At 37.4% G+C, this 18,399-nt stretch overlaps 1 protein-coding gene across 1 annotated transcript in view; it reads right to left on the bottom strand.

Moving 5' to 3' along the window:
* itpr1a (inositol 1,4,5-trisphosphate receptor, type 1a) overlaps positions 1 to 18,399 on the bottom strand; it is a 73,609-nt gene that overhangs the window by 20,174 nt on the left and 35,036 nt on the right. The window contains exons 20-43 of the mRNA XM_056460230.1: positions 17,898 to 18,149; positions 17,673 to 17,814; positions 17,046 to 17,193; positions 15,377 to 15,567; positions 15,151 to 15,277; positions 15,021 to 15,075; positions 14,613 to 14,778; positions 12,977 to 13,144; positions 12,785 to 12,862; positions 12,556 to 12,693; positions 11,970 to 12,095; positions 11,405 to 11,605; positions 11,198 to 11,313; positions 9,839 to 9,974; positions 8,386 to 8,511; positions 8,176 to 8,304; positions 7,639 to 7,759; positions 7,365 to 7,549; positions 5,041 to 5,189; positions 3,287 to 3,398; positions 2,920 to 2,955; positions 720 to 767; positions 394 to 520; positions 139 to 311 (exon numbers count right to left, since the gene is read on the bottom strand). Coding sequence (XP_056316205.1) covers positions 139 to 311; positions 394 to 520; positions 720 to 767; positions 2,920 to 2,955; positions 3,287 to 3,398; positions 5,041 to 5,189; positions 7,365 to 7,549; positions 7,639 to 7,759; positions 8,176 to 8,304; positions 8,386 to 8,511; positions 9,839 to 9,974; positions 11,198 to 11,313; positions 11,405 to 11,605; positions 11,970 to 12,095; positions 12,556 to 12,693; positions 12,785 to 12,862; positions 12,977 to 13,144; positions 14,613 to 14,778; positions 15,021 to 15,075; positions 15,151 to 15,277; positions 15,377 to 15,567; positions 17,046 to 17,193; positions 17,673 to 17,814; positions 17,898 to 18,149 — 3,250 coding nt within the window. The remainder of the gene's footprint in view (positions 1 to 138; positions 312 to 393; positions 521 to 719; positions 768 to 2,919; positions 2,956 to 3,286; positions 3,399 to 5,040; positions 5,190 to 7,364; positions 7,550 to 7,638; positions 7,760 to 8,175; positions 8,305 to 8,385; positions 8,512 to 9,838; positions 9,975 to 11,197; positions 11,314 to 11,404; positions 11,606 to 11,969; positions 12,096 to 12,555; positions 12,694 to 12,784; positions 12,863 to 12,976; positions 13,145 to 14,612; positions 14,779 to 15,020; positions 15,076 to 15,150; positions 15,278 to 15,376; positions 15,568 to 17,045; positions 17,194 to 17,672; positions 17,815 to 17,897; positions 18,150 to 18,399) is intronic.

Genomic DNA, 18,399 nt, shown 5'->3' with positions numbered 1-18,399 from the left:
TTTAATGGGTAAGTAACAATAAAGAACTGCAGGATCATGTCACACTGAAGACAGGTGCATAATTCATATACACAACACTTATTTTAAACTGATCTCTTAAACTAAACTCCTATCATTTCACTGGCAGGCCTATCTGACCTGTATGATGGTGTTTCCGCCCTCCAGCAGTGCGATGGCCAATAGGATGCTTTCATGGAATACGCGGTCGCTGGTAGTGTTCATGATGAGATCGATGACAAGATCAGACGCCCCTTCACGGTCCAGATGACACTGCACCTCCATCAATGACATCTCAGCCCTGCTCAACCCCCCTGAAATCATATAAACAAACATAACAAAATATTAAATGACCTCACAAATGCTCTCAGAGGTTACAATGCAAAACACACCCACCTGGCTGGCTCTTGATTGGTCCAACAGGAGTAAGGGCGGAGTTACCAAACGAGGTGAGACTTTCTCTCCGCCCACCACTCCGGAAGCCATAATAACGGTTGACGAGCAGCTGCCGAAGGGCCTCCCCCTGTCATGAGAGTGTGCATGTTATTTCTGAGAGCTTTTATTTGATGTGTTTGACGTCCGGTAAGTATCTATCGTAAAAATGTGACATCAAGAAATGGATAATTAAAGGAGTTGTGAAATTGAATTGAGGCAGTTAAGAGGTTGAGATGTGTGGTTAGAGAGCCGCGTTAGGTGAAGATAGCGTGATGTTAGTGACCTACCCTCCTCCGATCCTCCTGCTGTTTGGGTGGCAGACTGACATCCACCACCTGAGTGAGTGAGCAGAGCGAACAACACAACACTGACACACAATTAGTATCATCATGCAGCAATCTCTATCCTATCAGCATGCTTGGTGTTATAATGGAATCAGTAGACAAAATGACTAAACATTGTAATATCAAATAATTACACTGTTAAAGAAGCACAATTCTGGACAAACTGAGACCAATTTTTGGGGTTTAAAAATAAGTAGAAATGCTACCAACAGAACCAAGTAACAAGTAATTTACTAATGTTTTTTTTTTAAAGCAGCAGTCTATTTAAAAAGTAAATTTAAATAATAATTAGAATTAGTTTGGAAAAAAGTGCATGAATAATCTGAATGTCTAAATGAATCATTAAATGGCTCATAAAAACTTAAATCAAAGGAATGAATCCTCATTTTGAATGAATCTCTTGAACTCTGCAGCCAGGTTTCCATGCAGTGCTATGAATTGTACTTTACAATGTCACATAAATCCTTTATGAATAAAGAATGGTTTCCATCCTACTGTTCAAGTGATCAAAATTGTCACTAGCTTGAAAAATGTGCAAAAGTATTGAAAGCAGAAATTTTTAAAATGCTGCGAATGGGGAAGATGTGGTTCTGTTTTTTATAAATTACTTGAATGTACATATGAAATTGTGAACTTGTGTTTAGATGCCTGAGGCAGATGAGGCAACTGTAGAGGCAGTCCTCTGAGAATTTATTGAGTAAATGTGCTTCCATCCCAGTTTTTGCATGTACTGTTAACTGCAATCATCGATTATTATGTGCATTTTCAATCATCAACTTCTGGTGGTGGTTTGAATTAAGACTGTGATCTCTTGACAATTATTCATGCAGCTCTAGGTGCTGTGCAAGCAATTTATGAGCTAAATTAAAAATAAACAGAATTAAATATAAAGAAAATAGAATAGAGAAATGTATTAAGTAGTGCTGGGCAAAGATTAATCGTGATTAATGGCATTTATTCATTCATTCATTTTCTTTTCGGCTTAGTAGCTTCATTAATCTGGGCTCGCCACAGCAGAATGAACCGGGGAGAACATGCAAACTCCACACAGAAATGCCAACTGACCCAGCCTGGGGCTCGAACCAGTGACCTCCTTCTGTGAGGCGACAGCACTACCTATTGCACCACCCTGTCGGTGATTAATGACATATAAAATAAAAGGTTCTTTTGACATAGTATGTGTGTACATTTATTATGTATAAATAAATACACACATACATGCATATGAGAAAATGCATATATTTTGATATAAAATATATATGTATATAATACAAATCATATATACATTTAAGTATCTATGCAAATATTTGTGTCTTTTACATATAGATAATAAATATATATAACACACATATATACACACTCACATATCTTATGTCAAAACAAACTTTATTTGGAATGCGATTAATCAAAAATAATCTTTGCCCAGCACTAGTGTTAAGTATAAGATCAGAATATTATGATCAGAACCAAAAGTCTGTAATATAACAGTTTATATCTAAACTATCCAAATATTCGGTAACACTTGATGGTCCATTTGAGTATTAGTAGACTGCCTGCTGATATTTGCTGATACTGCTGCTTCAACAGACATTTAACTGGCTATAAGAAACTTTGCAAGTACATGTCAACTTACACTAACCCACAACCCTAACACCAACCTAACAGTCTACTTATAATCTAATGGGAATTAGTTGACACGAAGTACCAATGTAACTTAAATTCAACAAACGGACCATCAAAATAAAGTGTGACCAATTATTCAGTTATTGCTCAAAGAATTAGTAAATATTAACCTATGCTCACAAATACAAAAATCTTTAAGAACAACCACAAACATTACTCTAAAATCAAACAGCACTATAAAACCATTTCTTTTACTATAAAAGCTTCTGTTTTGCATATTTCATATTGAAACAAGAAGTTAGGGCATGCTCTTTGCTTCACACCACAGCCTGACAAAAATCATAATTTACTACTTAAAATGGTTGTTACGATAAACACCAAACTCCAAATCCCATACCACATCTAACGTGTATTCAGGCCAAATCTTTAATTGTCTATCGAAGACAGAAAGAGTAGGAAGATAACAAAAGTTGAGAAATAAACAAAGGGTAGATGGGATGAATGACAAAAAGAGGACAACCTCAGTGACATCCATCTCATCATCATATCCCAGAAGCTGAAAAAGAGGAGTGAAGAACGGGGTTAATGAAAGAGTGGACATTCTTTAAATCAAGCCAGTAACTATTAGAGACACGAGTGTTAACAGAAAGATACAACAGAGAAGATGTTACCATCAACTCAAACTCAAACAAACATGCTCTTATGCTCTTGCATTTGCAATTAATATCACACATGCAGACAATGCAAATGAAGCCAGCATGTGTAGAAAGACAAAAGATCAACCTTACACAACAAATAAAATATCTGTGACGTGTATTATAACAATGTTTTTTTGGTAACAGAGCTGAAACTCCTCTGCTAGTCCTCTTTTTAAATGTGGTAAATACCTTCTCTCCATATCCTCTGTCTTTGGTCATCATCTCTCTGAGCGTCTGCAGGACTTTGATACAAAGCCTCTCCTCGTTTTCTTCTAGAAGCTGCTTGGTATGTTTTATCAGCCTGCGTAACGAACAGACAAAACAAATAAAACAATAGTACAATTATAATTTTGTTAATAATTTAAATTTTTGTAATAATATAACAATTAATCTGCATTTAAAATAATGAGCAATTACATAAGGCACAAGATGTTCACTAATGTTTATTTTGTGCCGTAACCAGAAGTAAAAAGAAAAGAATGACCATGCCACTTTTCATGCGTTTTCAAGACTTAAAATGGTTTTTATTGTTGGAATATCCAAATAAAGTGGACAGAATATGAAAGATGATACTTTACTACTTACTGAATGTTACAAAACACAAAGCTTCTGGTTTAATTATACAGGAAGTAGACTATATTGAATACTGAAGTATTATTCACACAGTTACACTCCCTGACAAAAGTCTTGTCATCTATCCAAGTTTTAGGAACAACAAATAATAACTTTATTTGGTATCAGAAGTGGCTTATATGAAAGGCAAAGGCCTCTAGATTACGCTTATTTTAACCAAAATAAAATATGATCATGCTTTGATTTTTAATTGATTAATTAGGACAGTAAGGTCTGACTTTGCTTAGACAAAAGTCTTGCCACTTAACAAAAATAATGTACAGTATAGAATATAAAGTCATGGTGCAGTGGAAACAGATTTAATATTGTGTATGACTCCCATGAGCTTGGAGGACTGCATCCATACATCTCTGCAATGACTCGAATAACTTATTAATAAAGTCATCTGGAACGGCAAAAAAGCGTTCTTGCAGGACTCCCAGAGTTCATCAAGATTATTTGGATTCATCTTCATGGTCTCCTTCATCTTACCCCAGACATGCTCAATAATGTTCATGTATTGTGACTGGGCTGGCCAATCCTGGAGCACTTCTGGAGACCTTCTTTGCATTCAGGAACTTTGGTGTGAAGGCTGAAGTATGAGAAGGAGCGCTATCCTGCTGAAGAATTTGTCCTCTCCTGTGGTTTGTTATCTAATGGGCAGCACAAATGTCTTGATACCTCAGACTGTTCATGTTGTCATCCACTCTACAGATCTCTCACATGCCCCCATACTGAATGTTACCCTAAACCATGATTTTTCCTTCACCAAACTTGACTGATTTCTTTCAGAATCTTGGGTCCATGCGGGTTCCAATGGGTTTTCTGCAGTATTTGTGATGATTGGGATGCAGTTCAACAGATGATTCATCTGAAAAATCTACCTTCTGCTACTTTTCTAAATAATCAACTAGAAGTCAAGTTATTATCTGTTGCTCTTACAACTGAGATTGACGACAAGACTTTTGTCAGGTAGTGTAAAACAGCACAAACATTTTGGCATTTAGACTCAATTTTGATTTGTTAAAAGAAAGACAGAGAGACCTAGATGTTTCAAATTAATTTAATAAACAGCACTGTATTTATTTGGTTCACATGCATACCAAACCAAAAGATCTGTACTGTAAATTTTTGGTACACGCATTTCCAGCACTATTCCCTTAAGAGAATAGGAATAAAGGGACATTCTATAAAATATTTTTTTGTGTTGAGAGAAAATAAACTGTACTGGTTTGGAAGAAGTGGATAAATTTGTTATTGTTAGGTGAACTATCCCTTAAGAATTATGGTTTATGGATGATAGTGCAGGGTTATTTCTGAGTTGGTCGTACTTGCAGATGAATCCTCCACTCTCACACTTGCGGTGGGCTTCAGTGTGCTCTGGAAACAGCAGCTCTGGGCGATGGAGAACATCCACCAACACAGACAGCTCAGCCTGAACCAGAGGCCTCAACCGCTCCTCCAATGCAGACACTATATCCTACAGACAAAACACATTCACTACACACAAAACACACATTCACCACACACCCTAACAAAGGCACTGCGGCAAAAATGATTGAATATAGCTTTATTTTATGAAACTAAATCAGAGACAAAGTTTATGATTAATAAGGCATCATAGATCTCTTCTTAAACCTATTGAGCTGCCTCACTGCCTACTTATGGCAGGTTCATACTCGACGCGTCCGCAGCAAATGTGACATCATTGCGATGTTGGCGGATGTTCGCTTTGACAACTTGGAGCAGAGTTGCCGAGCTGGAGGAATTTGCACATGCCAAACATGCCAACACCTTTAGAAAACCAAAACAACTGCCAACAGAAAAGTTCTTCAGGTTTCCTTTGAAGCTTTGAGGGAAAACAATGCAAATATTTTGAGCAAAGGTTTTCCAATGCTTTTTAAGTAAATTATTTTTTCTTTTTTTAATTATATAGAAGGTTTCGCATTAAGTATTCAGTTAGCTTGGACATATAAAATGTAGCCTAAGTTAGTCATATCAACAACTCTATGAAACAAACATTTTCACGCGTGTCCTTCAATATTATCCACAACATATAAATTGTATATATAGTTCATTCATTTAGCAACTCCACTCACTGATTTCTTTTTTACTACCGTTTCATCATGAGAGTTACTCCGAGTCGCCCCCTGTTGTTACAAATGATAGTACAATGGAGAGCGCATCAAGTATAAAAGCCTTCACAACAGCTGTGGAGGCTTATGATGCAGACACAGTCGAATGTATAAATCAGCCTTAAGACAGCATCCTTATTAGGGAGCTTCCTCTAATCCTCACAAAACAACTACCTGAAGTGAATTCCACCTTGAAAAGTCATATTACTACAGGTAGTTATCACCAAACTCTTCCGCCTTAAAGCTGCACCCAGGTCGGTCGATTGGCACTCCTCATTTGCATTTGATTTATCATTTGCGATGTCAGTTTGAGCATTTGATTTATAATTTGAGCATCTGATTTATCATTTTATCATTACAGGTTTATTCTGAGTTGATCATAAAAATGAAATACCAAATACATTTTATTTCTCATTTGGGTAGTTGTTTTGAGAGTTTTATTTATTATTTGATCTTTTAAGGCATTTTCATTTTCATTTTGTTAGAAAAAAACTTCTCCATACTGTACCTCACAAGTAAACAATCTAAAAGATTCTACTTACTCCACACACTTGTTATTACATTTAGTACTGATAAATATTCATTAATTGCACAACTACTTTATGGTTGGGGTTATAATGAGGGTTAGGTTAAGTATAAAATGCATGCAACTATATATAAATTACTATGTACATGAAAAGATAATAATAAGAACAGAGAAAAATAAAGTGCTGCACATTTTAGCATTGAATAACATATACATTAATTGATAGTCAACACTGCAATGCATTCTGAGACTATATTTTACATGCAATAAATAGTACAGTGGTCCATCGTTATTCGCGAGAGTTTATTTTTTACAATTATTATAGATGTTTTAAGGCTGTAAAACTCCTCACTACACACTTTATACACTTTTCTCAGACAGGCATTAACATTTTCACAATTTTCTCCCTTGTTTAAACAATATCAAAGCTCAAACCTTCGTAGAAAAATAAATCCAGTATTATAGAATGAGATCAAGGATCAAAACCATTTGATCTTCATTTATTTATTCGTAATGGCGGCCTACAGCTGCGTAACAGTTTCCTTCCTTTAGCATGTCCCGAAGGTCAACTTTTTTGTGCAATGGTTAGCATCTTCCTCTGCCTTTTGGGAGCTACAGCAGGTGCCTTTGTGGGGAGAAAACTTGCAAACATACAGTAGCGCACTTCAGAGTCACACTGCTAGCGACTGAAGATTTATGTCAATTTGGCAAACTGAATGCATTCTGTACTGTACAGTTGACACGGCACAGAGGAGATTGATTGACAATGGTCTACAGCTAGTCAGGACGCAGAACATGATGTGCTAATCCAAACGCAGAACACAATACGCTGTATAACAAAAGCATGTCAAATTGCATGAAACAAATCCATGAAACCGCAAAAGTGATCCACATTATAGCGAGGGACCACTGTGGGACCACTATATGTAACTAGTAATTTTATAAAAATATCTATGTTTTGGTTTGGAAAACAGTGGCAATGTCATTCCCTCACCTGTAGTCTTTCAATGATGTTGCGATAGTCTCGAGAGGTGGTCAGAACAGAGTCTCTCCGTGTCGCGTTACGGACAGAGAGTCTCCAGCTGAGGGCTGTTTTCTGCACTATGTTGTTGGACTTCATGAACAGATTATTCACCTGACAGTCCAGATCCACAGGAATAGCTATGGCTCTGCCTTTGGCTGCACATTACACAACAGAAAATCTGTTGAAATATCTTAAAAGTTGAAACAAGTGATGAAAACAGCTGCTGGAGAGAGGATGCTCTTACCCACGTCACTCAGCACTTTAATGCAGGCTTCCACATTCCCCTTCTGACCTGGGAGCAGCCAGTTGCAGTGATATACACGAAACACTCCCTGCAGCAGCTGCACAAACACCGGCTGCCGGGTCTGAGACACAAGGAGAAATAAATGGTACTTTTACAGATGCTCAAAATGATCCTGAGACATACTGGGACACCTTAGGCTACCTGCAAACTTGTGCTCTGGTCTGATAAAAATACATTTAATTAATTAGAAATACTTTTGAAAAATCAGTCTGAATGAATCATTCAATGGCTCCCTCATAAAAACTTCAACCAAAGCAATGAATCAGTGTTTTGAGCGAATCTCTTGAACTCCGCAGCCAGGTTTCCATGCAGTGTTGTGGATTGTACTTCAAATGTCACATGGATCCTTTATGAAAAAAAGAATTGTTTGCATCCTATTGTTTCTAGTGTTCAAAAGATCTAAATTGTCACTAGCTTAAAAAAATGTGCAAAAGTATTGAATGCAGAAATTAAAAAAATGCTGCGAATGGGAGCTACCTGCAAACTTGTGCTCTGGTCTGAGAATGGTGAGCTGAAAAAGGTGGTGACGATGCTCATGATGGTCTCAGTAACGTATCTCTCCAGAACCGTGTCAGCGTGTTTACGGTCACTTGTGTTATTGCACACCTAAAGGAAAGTTGAGTGTGTGATTATCAAGACCATCTTGTCCATGTATCAGCAGAAAACGATTTGTAATTTGAGTCTTACTCTGCAGACGTCCACCAGAAAGTCATCGAAAAGTTTCCACATGTGATTGCTGGTGTAGATCTCCTTCATCTCAACCTCCGTATCAACATAACAGTGATTCAGGAAGTTCACGTAGGCCATCTTCACCTGCAAGTGCAATAATAAATTAATTTGTTCATTCATTTTCTTTTCAGCTTAGTCCCGTTATTAATCCGGGGTCGCCACAGTGGAATGAAACGCCAACTTATCCTGCACGTTTTTACGCAGCGGATGCCCTTCCAGCCGCAACCCATCTCTGGGAAACATCCACACACACACACACACACTATGGACAATTTAGCTTACACAATTCACCTGTTCCACATGTCTTTGGGCTGTGGGGGAAATCGGAGCACCTGGAGGAAACCCACGCGAACGCAGGGAGAACATGCAAACTCCACACAGAAACGTCAACTGACCCAGCCGAGACTCGAACCAACGACCTTCTTGCTATGAGGCAACAGCACTACCTACTGCGCCACTGCGTTGCCCACAATAATAAATTCTCATCCTATAAAGTCACACATCCCAGTTTGGCTACTAATACTGCAAATAAAAAGACAAATTAGAATTTTGGCTGTGTAATAGAAGAATAGGCAAGCTTTAGGACTTTACTTTGTCATTAAGTAACAGTTCTGTTAGTTATGGGCCAGATAGAATCCATGGACATTCTTTGCCATTTCTGCGTAGAATTTTTGTGCAATGATTTTAAGAGTATAGTAAAAAAATGTAAAACATGAAATAACTAATAATCACTTTAACTTTTATTTAGGGTTTACAATGCAAATCTAATTAGATCCACAAAGTCTCTCATAAATATACTAAAAGACAGAAAATATTACTTTACAAACTGTATTATAAATATTCATGTAAACATTTGCATATTAGTCAATAATATACTGAATATAATATAAAAACAATACATATATATTTACACTCATTTAGTAAAGAAACTAATAAGTAAATAAATAGACTCAATGATGGGCTGAAAAAACCTGCGGAAATCTGCACGAGCAGATTCCTTACCCTATTGGAAATAAAGTAGCACTTTCAACTGCCATTCAAGGGTGTTTCGTGCAGATAAAAGTTTTAAATTACTGTTGCAGATGGAATATAATGCAGGTAACATGAAATAAATAGTTTACATCAGGTTAGATATTATTCATTAAAACCCCTTTATCTAAATCTCTGTTTGCTTAACCATCATTTCCACAATGTTAGTCGTTTATCAAACTATTTACCCATTTAATGTGTTGTGGAAATATTACTCATTAAGAGTCTGAAATTCAACTAAAAATAGTAGATCATCAATATCAGTTTAACATATTACAATTTGGTACAGACAAATACTTGTTTATGTGAACTGGGAGGCAGCATCAGATCTACAATTTACTTTTGGTTTTGAAAAAAAAAAAAATCAAAAACGTGCACACACCTCAGGGATGCAGTCCTCGTGTGTGACCACGCGTACGATGTCATCGAGGGGGAGCAGCGAGTTGCATTTGATCTCAGTGTAGACGTTCTTGCCTTCAGTGCACACTGCTAGCAACTCCACCAGGTGAATGTGATACCTGTAAGAGTCAAGCATGAACACGTTGAATAATGACAACAATTCTGTAACAGATGAATGTTTACTAAAGCACATATAAAACATAAACATCGTATAACTTTTTCAATGTAAACACGAGATGCTATTGTAATGTCATTGTAAAGACGCCTTTTAAGCCATTATTTTGTTTTTTAATTAAGCCATCCGGACTTGCATACAAACTGAAGTGTGATAATTTTATAGTAAACAAAAAGCCACCAGAGGCAATGCACAAGATATTCTGCACCAACTTCCCTGAATCACACAAGTATGAATGAATTTGAAGCTTATTCAATCATTTTCCTACGGCTTAGTCCCTTATTTATCAGGGGTCACCACAGCGGAATGAACCACCAACTATTCCAGCATATGTTGCAATTCACTTATATAGGGTATATGCAAGAATCCTAAAGGTAATTTCAATACCTTTTTAAGACATTTTAAAGACTTTCTCAGAATATTTTACTTCAAGTTCTAATCAGTATCAAACCTTTAACTTAATAAACAGCAGTAAATAAACAGTTGTAGTTAAATTAATCAATGAAGCAGAACCATGCAACAGAATTCAGATAAGCTTGGAGAAAACAAAGCGTGAAAGAATAAATTATGTGGTTGTTTTCAGTGACAGGCTTTAGCCACTGTTTAAACTCATCCTTCTCCAACCAGGAGTACGCAAACCAACATTTTCCCATTTTGCCATCTGCTTCGCTATATGGTTTCGCTACTTGTGGAGAGCGTCACATCACCTTCCCGTGTTTGTCGCAAATTATGTGATGTCACCCGGACAGAGGAGCTTGGCCGGACGCACCCCAGCTCGAACCAATCGTGTGGCTCGAACACGCCGTTGTTAATCTCAAACACTTTGGACAATGCTTGAACAAAATTTAAGACCTCGTAAAAACGTGATTAAGACATTTTAATATGTTTTAAGGGCCTTCATTTTATCATAATTGATCTATCAACTTTTAATACTTTTAAAAGCATTAAAGACCCCCAGACACCCTGTCATAGCACATGTCTTTGGACTGTGTGGGATACCCAAAGGAAACCCACTTAAACACATGGAGAACTTGCAAACTTTCTTGTTGTGAGGCGATAGTGCTAACAACTGAGCCACCGTGCTGCCCCATTCAGTAAAGTTTTTGATATTAAATAAAAATATTGTACAGACAAGACTTTCGTGTTTGGGCAGTTTAATCTCCGTACCTGAGTGCACTGCTCTCATCAAGTCGTTCCCGCTCAAGACGCATCATCTGAACCAATGACTGAAAAGACGCCCGGTCATTATAGAACACCAGCACATCCTCACCTGCTGTCACCAGCTACACAAAAACACACAAAAGATATTTACTAAGCCGCACTCTGTGTATTTCAGCAATTTCAAAACTGTAAACTTCTGTCTGGCCAACAAACCTCCGCCATAACGATGTCTTGGCATTTCTTGATGAACTTGTTCTCTGCCTTGACGATGGTCTGCAGGAACTTGAGGTAGTGCACGCTCCGGCCGTGCGTCTCGATGCAGTGCACAAAATGCTGCACGACCCGCTCATTAATCTCACTACACAACTGAAAATTATTCATGAAGATATGCTGCATGGTCACCGCCTCCAGGATCTAGCAACAGAGAAACAAGGAGTATGAGAATGAAGAGCAGCAGAAATGCTCAAATTAAAATCTCTCTCTCTCTCTCTCTGTGTGTGTGTGTGTGTATTGGTTTTGGTGGCTTACAATATAATTACATGGGTATGACCTAGGTAATACAATGTTAAGGTGGTTTAAGAGGACATGTCCTGTGTCCTTGTAATCAAAACTGTAAAAAAACAGGTTCATATTCAAAACGCCAAAGGTTTCCTGTGAGGACTGGGGTTTAGTGTAGGGTTAAGGTAATTTAAGTGTTGATTAAATACAGTATAATATAGATTATTTCTATCGAGAGTCCTTATAAACCACCAAAACAAGTATGTTTGTGTGTTCTTACCCCAGGGTTGAGGAACAGGTTGATGTGTTTGTGTAGAAGTGCCTGGTTCTGCTGATTTCCAGCACAGAAGTTTTGAAGAAACTGATGTGCTAAAGTCATGATCTCCTGCATCTGAACATCCTCCCCCTAAAAGGTCAACAAACAAACGCATACAAGGTTGATGAATAAGAATAAGATGCCTTTTCATAAAATAAATTATGTACTGTTTACATATGAAACCAGTGTGACCACAACATATTCACTACAACCTTCTAATTATTATTTATTTGACGTCATTTACATGTTTTGCAATTTATGCAATTGCTAGATGGTCCTTAAAGAATCAGAGGCTGATACTCAGTGAACATCAAACCTGAAACAAGCATTAACAAGCTTAACGTTTCCAGTAAAATTTGATACATTTCATTTAAGCTGCAAAATTTAGTCTACAAGTCTAAGTTAGGCGCAACATGTGCATTTTGGCAATCTGTTTAATTCTTCATTAGCTCTGATGAATTCTGTTGCACTAATATGACTTCTTTCAAAGTAGCACAGAGTAATTTTCCATCTTAAATACAAATGTATTCCTCCAATGGCTGACCCGCACCTTCTCATAAGGGATTTGCAACAGTTCGAGAACCACACTGTGAGCTCCCATGTTCCTGAGGAGCCGCTGCTGCTGTTTCTTATTCTTCTTGCCAGAGATGCCCTCCAAAACACACAGTTTGCTCAGCCTCAGCAGGATCTACACACAAGCGTTAGAATTCTTTTAAACATAGGATTTACTTAAAAAACATCCAATTTTCTATGAAATCTCCATAAAAAAAGCACTGCACCTCTTTCACGACTCTGTAGTTCGAGCTGCTGGTACTTTCCACTTTGGGTTTGTCTGATCTACTGGAGTTGATGACACCCTGTTAAAGCAGGAAAAAGAGTCCAGTCATGATGTAATTCGCTACAGTTTGGAAAAGTTGCTTTTCTGTTGCTTCTCAGGTTTTTATTTTGTTTATTTAAAAGCACATCCTGACCTTGTGGTGGGCTTCAGCGGTGACCTCTCCAGCGTCCAGTCCTGAGTCTGAGCCTTGTCTCTTATACACCCACAACTCTGATTTCTCTACTATAGACCGTAGCTGGTCCAAATCTGACTTGATCTGTTTGTAGTTTTCCACATCCTGACTGGTCACCAGGAGTTGAACCTAAAACAAAATAAATTGGATTGTACCGATTGTACCAGCTGGTACCAATTCAAATCCGATCTTGCATGTGCTCTATATTCTGTGTAATTTATAAGCAAACAAAAGCCATGAAGGTAGCCTATTATAAGGCACTAGAAAGTTGTCATTTATGCCTACTATCTCCCAAAATGTACATTTGCAACACTGAAGTAGAGAGGGTTATTACCTGCTCTTTACACACAAAGTAAGCCTAACTGAAATGTTAAATTAGAAAAGGCTCAATAATACACTGGACAGATCCTCACCGCACTGATTTCTTCCCTTTGTGCTGCTGTTTTTGAAGTGTCGGCAGATACCAGAGGGCTGCGCGTTGTGTATAAATCAAGCATTCATTCACGCACCAGCTGCGCAGACGCAATGTGTGCTGCTCCATAAAATTATTCTCACAATGAGTTTCCGTTCTCTCATCCATACCTACCAACACTTCCATTTTTCCCGGGAGTCTACCGTATTTCAGACCAATCTCCCGCCACCCTCCCGTTTTGTTATTTCTCCAGGAAAACTCCTGTAATTTCATTGTGCTCAAAGTAGTTGATTAAATTAACAGAAGTAAAACTGAAGGCCACAATATGGCTTGTCATTAACAGAAAAGGGAATGCTTATTAATTAAAACCTGCAGGAAAATATCAGGCTTTTTACTAAAAGGCTGGTTATTTTACCAACGATTACTGTCAATAGTGGTAGCCTATTACAGATTTCAAAGAAAAATTTTAATATTAAAAAAAGGAAACATAAGCTTGACCACAACAGATCAATGTCGTAACGAATGCTCAAATAATACAGTCATATACAGTAGGTCTATAGATCTGTTATGTTTACTAAAGAAGATATACTATGAGTTTATCACCAGAACTATAGAAGTTGTATTATGCTTAAAAAAAAATAGTATCAGGATCGGATCTGTATCGGTCAATACTCAGAATTTTGGTATCGGGATCGGATCGGTTCCAAAAAAAAATGGGAGCGGTGCATCCCTATGTAAAAGTGGTTAGTTTTAGTGGTATCATTGATGCCTATTGGTTCAGTGGTGCAACAATAACATTTTTGACTTAAACCCAGACTGTTTAGATGTTTTCATTCTTCGGTTACCAGTTGAGTGTGTTTTTTTTTTTTATCTTTTTTATTTATTATTTTTTAACTGATTATTTTTTATATTGTCATCAATAAGCGACACTAACAGCAACAGTAAGGACATTATCATTTGTTTTTTAAACTAAAAGAGCGAACAACAGTTCAGTAAACCATTCACAAAATGTTTGTGAATGAATCAGCCATTTTGAATGAATCCTTTGAATGAGAGATTTACTGCTCATTCAATAATATAGAGATCTTAGTGTTATATTTATTTATCCATGACAGGACTCATTATCATTAAAACTGTTATCATTATTTTTGATAAAGATGAACTAATTAACAAATAAATAAATACCTGTTTAAAAGCCTGTAGGACCTCCTGGCGTTGGCTAAAGTGTCTGAAGAGCAGGTGAAGAGCTCGAGATACAAGCGGAGGATAGTCATGCATGGTCAGGTGAAGCAGGACCCTTAGAAATGTTCGGCCACCGTGATCATCAAGATCCAGCGGGGTGTTCTCTTCACTACTTACACAAACACACACACACACACACACACACACACACACACACACACACACACACACACACACACACACGCACGCACACACACACGCACACACACACACACACACACACACACACACACACACACACACACACACACACACACACACACACACACACACACACACACAAACATATAACAAACTATCATATAACTATCATATAACTATCATATATCATATAACAAACAACCCGCTTACCTTCCTCCAAAAATACCCTCCGCCTGCTCTTCAATGTGCTCAAAGTCTAGCGCACCTAACATAAACAGAAGTTATTCACACAATACTCCTGCTATACCCGCTGAAGGTGACACTAAAACACTTGTTTCACCTTGAACGCTGGCAGGAGAGTCTGGGCTTAAAGATGGCTCGCTTTGAGAGTTACTCTCATCAAACTCCGTCTTAAAGATACAGAGGAGGCAGGAGATCCTGTAGTCCAACCGCACATTCAGAATGAACTGCATAAGAAAATTGAGTTGTTTTTTTTCATTTCTTTTAAAATATTGAATTCTATGAAACATTAGAATCCAGCTACTGGCCAGAATGTGTTTGAACACCTGCAGGATCTCGATGATCTTGAGTTTGGTGTCCATCACCAGTATGTCTTGTTTCTGAGGTTCACTTTGTGCATTCACTTCATCTCTGTCAGGAGGATTGTGGCTGGAGGCTGGCAGAAATCCCCCACCCCTCAACACCACCTGTGTCATCAGCTCTCCCACCCCATGGATGGAGCGCATCACGTTACTTCCTACAGACACAAACAGGACTCTTTCACACTAGAGAATCCCTTGCTGATGTTTTAGTTTATTCCAGTTCAATCTCAATTTGTTTGCTTGGAATACAAAATATTTCTGATCTCATATAATCCACTCTGTAAAAACAAGCTACAGCTATTCTTTTAAACAAATTGATTTCTTTTAATCTCTCTTCTTTTACAATATATATGTTTTCATCATATTTATCCAATAGATCTCAGGTTGTTAAAATTGGTACAACAACATTGCAGGCATTAGGTTGTTCTACGGGGGTTCCACAGGGGAGTATTTTGGGACCTTTACTTTTCCTGATGTATATCAATGACCTCCCTCAGGTAATTAAGCATTCAGATTCTTTATTGTACGCTGATGACACTGTACTTTTTGTGTCTGGATCAAGTACAGACACAATTAACAATAAATTAAATACAGATCTTCAGCATTTACATCAATGGCTGCAAGACAATCATTTGACTATTAACGTTAAGAAAACCCATCACTTTCTCAAATCAAAAACCTTCCATTGTATCTACATATCAATATTTGGGAATCAGTCTGGACTATCTCCTTACTTATTGTAACCATGTACAAAATGTCTGTAAAAGCTAAAACAAAAGCTATTTGTTTATGGGAAAATTAGGACAAATTTGTCTCTTTCTGTTTCTGAAACTTATCTTCATGCCATAATCTTGTCCATCTTGTAACTGTTTGGTCACTCACAACAAATGATATATTGGAGCCAATAGCTATACTGTTCAATAGGAACTACAAGTTCCACAATAGACTTTCTGCATGGACACATCACATCACTCTCTAATGCTTTATCATTTTGAAATGACATTATGAACACAGCGGTTAAACTATTCTATCAAATTTTAAATAGTGCAACCTCAGCAGCCCTTTGTGCTTTAGCACTAAACTTAATACCAGGATTATTCCACCAGATCTGTAACAAATGTGATGTCTGCCATTGCTGGCTTTTAAAAACTGTTATGGACAGAGATCTTTCTAGAATGAGATCCCACAACATCTAAAAACATAACCAACACTGAGACTTTTTAAAAAATCCCATACTCGTCATCTGATGATCAACTATCGCTGTAGCCACTGAGATAGTAGCCTGTCTCGCTTCATTTTGTGTGTTTGGTGATTGTTTGTACTGTTCTCATGTGTTCATGAATGAGATGTTAAGGGTGTCTGTATGATTTTATGTTCAGCAGAGCAGGAACCTGCTGAAAAACAGCATTCATTTGAATCTTTTCCTGTTTAAAAATGATAAATAAATAAATACTTTAAGCTATTTGTACTTGATATAAGCATTTTTTTTGCTTGAGCAACCAATTTACGAACCAAGTTATCTTGTTTTAATATTTCAAATAATATCTTGGACTTTAATAAACATGTAACCACATGAAGAACATTTTATGGCAGAACATTTTCTCTAGAGTCCATGGCTATTAGTGTTTCTGACCTTTGCCGGGTTCTCTATCCAGCTTGATGGGGAAGGGAGTGCTAATATGGACACAGTCCAGGATTGCCAATAGGATTTTGGTTAACCTTAGCAGGTCACTGAAGTTATAGAAACCAAAATAGATCAGGTTTCTTGCCAGGTTCACCACCTAAAGCAAAAAAGACAGTACTTAAAGGGACTGTTCGCATAAAAATCTAAATTTGCTGTTTATTTTTCACCATCAGGTCATCAAAGTTGTAAATGTATTTTCTTAAGCCAAACATACAGAGCAACTGTAGCTGAATATGTTCTACTTAGTGATTCATGAAATGGAAATCAATGGCTCCTGGCATTTTACAGTTAAAAAAACATACTAATAATTCAAATTTGATTTAATATATCACACAGTTTTTTCCCCCCCAAAATCTCAGTGTATCATCAGGAGCCATGGGTATTTACTTTGTTTTGCCTGTATGTGTTTACTTACTGCCAAAGTGCAAACGACTTGCTTTAATCAAATCAGTAAGGGTTTTATTTGAAAATGTTTTTAATGTTCTACTGAATAAAAAGTGACCTAAAAAGTCATTCATGCTTAGTGAATCTGACGCAAAATGGCTGCTTAGTGAACATCTCAGGGAGGATACACACCTCAAAAGTGAGTTTGTTTTTCTCCTTATCAGAGAACGGGAAACTCTGGCACACAACATCCCGCAGGTAATTCTCCACAAACTCCATCGTCTGAGAGAAGCGCTCTTTCACTTCATCACGTGACGTGCCATCATTATCATAACTGCTCAAAAAACAGCAAACAGACAGGCTAATGAACAGATCGCTTATTAAGATGGTGCTATTTCACAGCAATAACTCACTTACTCGTCAATGGAAATTTGTGAAGGGATTTCAGACCACAGTCGAGCATATTTGACCGGGGTGACTTGCTCTTGAGGGTCACGGTCTACATGCATGTGCAGCATCATGCGGCAGAACGATGCTCTGAGGTCAAAGGGCAAATCTTCATCTGACATGCAGCGCAGAATCAGATCCACATCCAGCTGTGCTGATATCTTGTTAATGGCAAGATACTGCCGATCCAGACACATCCGAGCAAACAAATTCAGCTGATATCTGACGGAGACAAGTTATTATGTTATAGATGCACTAATATAATCATTCCGGGCCAGAAACTACAATTCTGGATGCATTTGGATGCTTTGTAATAATAATATTTGATTAAATAATATATAGCAATATTTCACTCAATAACTCAAATGATACTTATTGAAACTAGAAAAGTAGAGTAGGTAGACAAACTTTACGGTGGCTTGAGAAAGCCTCGTCTGAAAGTTTAAAGTAGATTTATAGTGTAAATAACTGA

This window comes from Danio aesculapii, chromosome 6, assembly GCF_903798145.1.
Source record: "Danio aesculapii chromosome 6, fDanAes4.1, whole genome shotgun sequence".
NCBI lineage: Eukaryota > Metazoa > Chordata > Actinopteri > Cypriniformes > Danionidae > Danio > Danio aesculapii.
The sequence above is the reverse complement of the archived record's forward strand: the minus strand, read 5'-3'. Positions and strand labels throughout refer to the sequence as shown.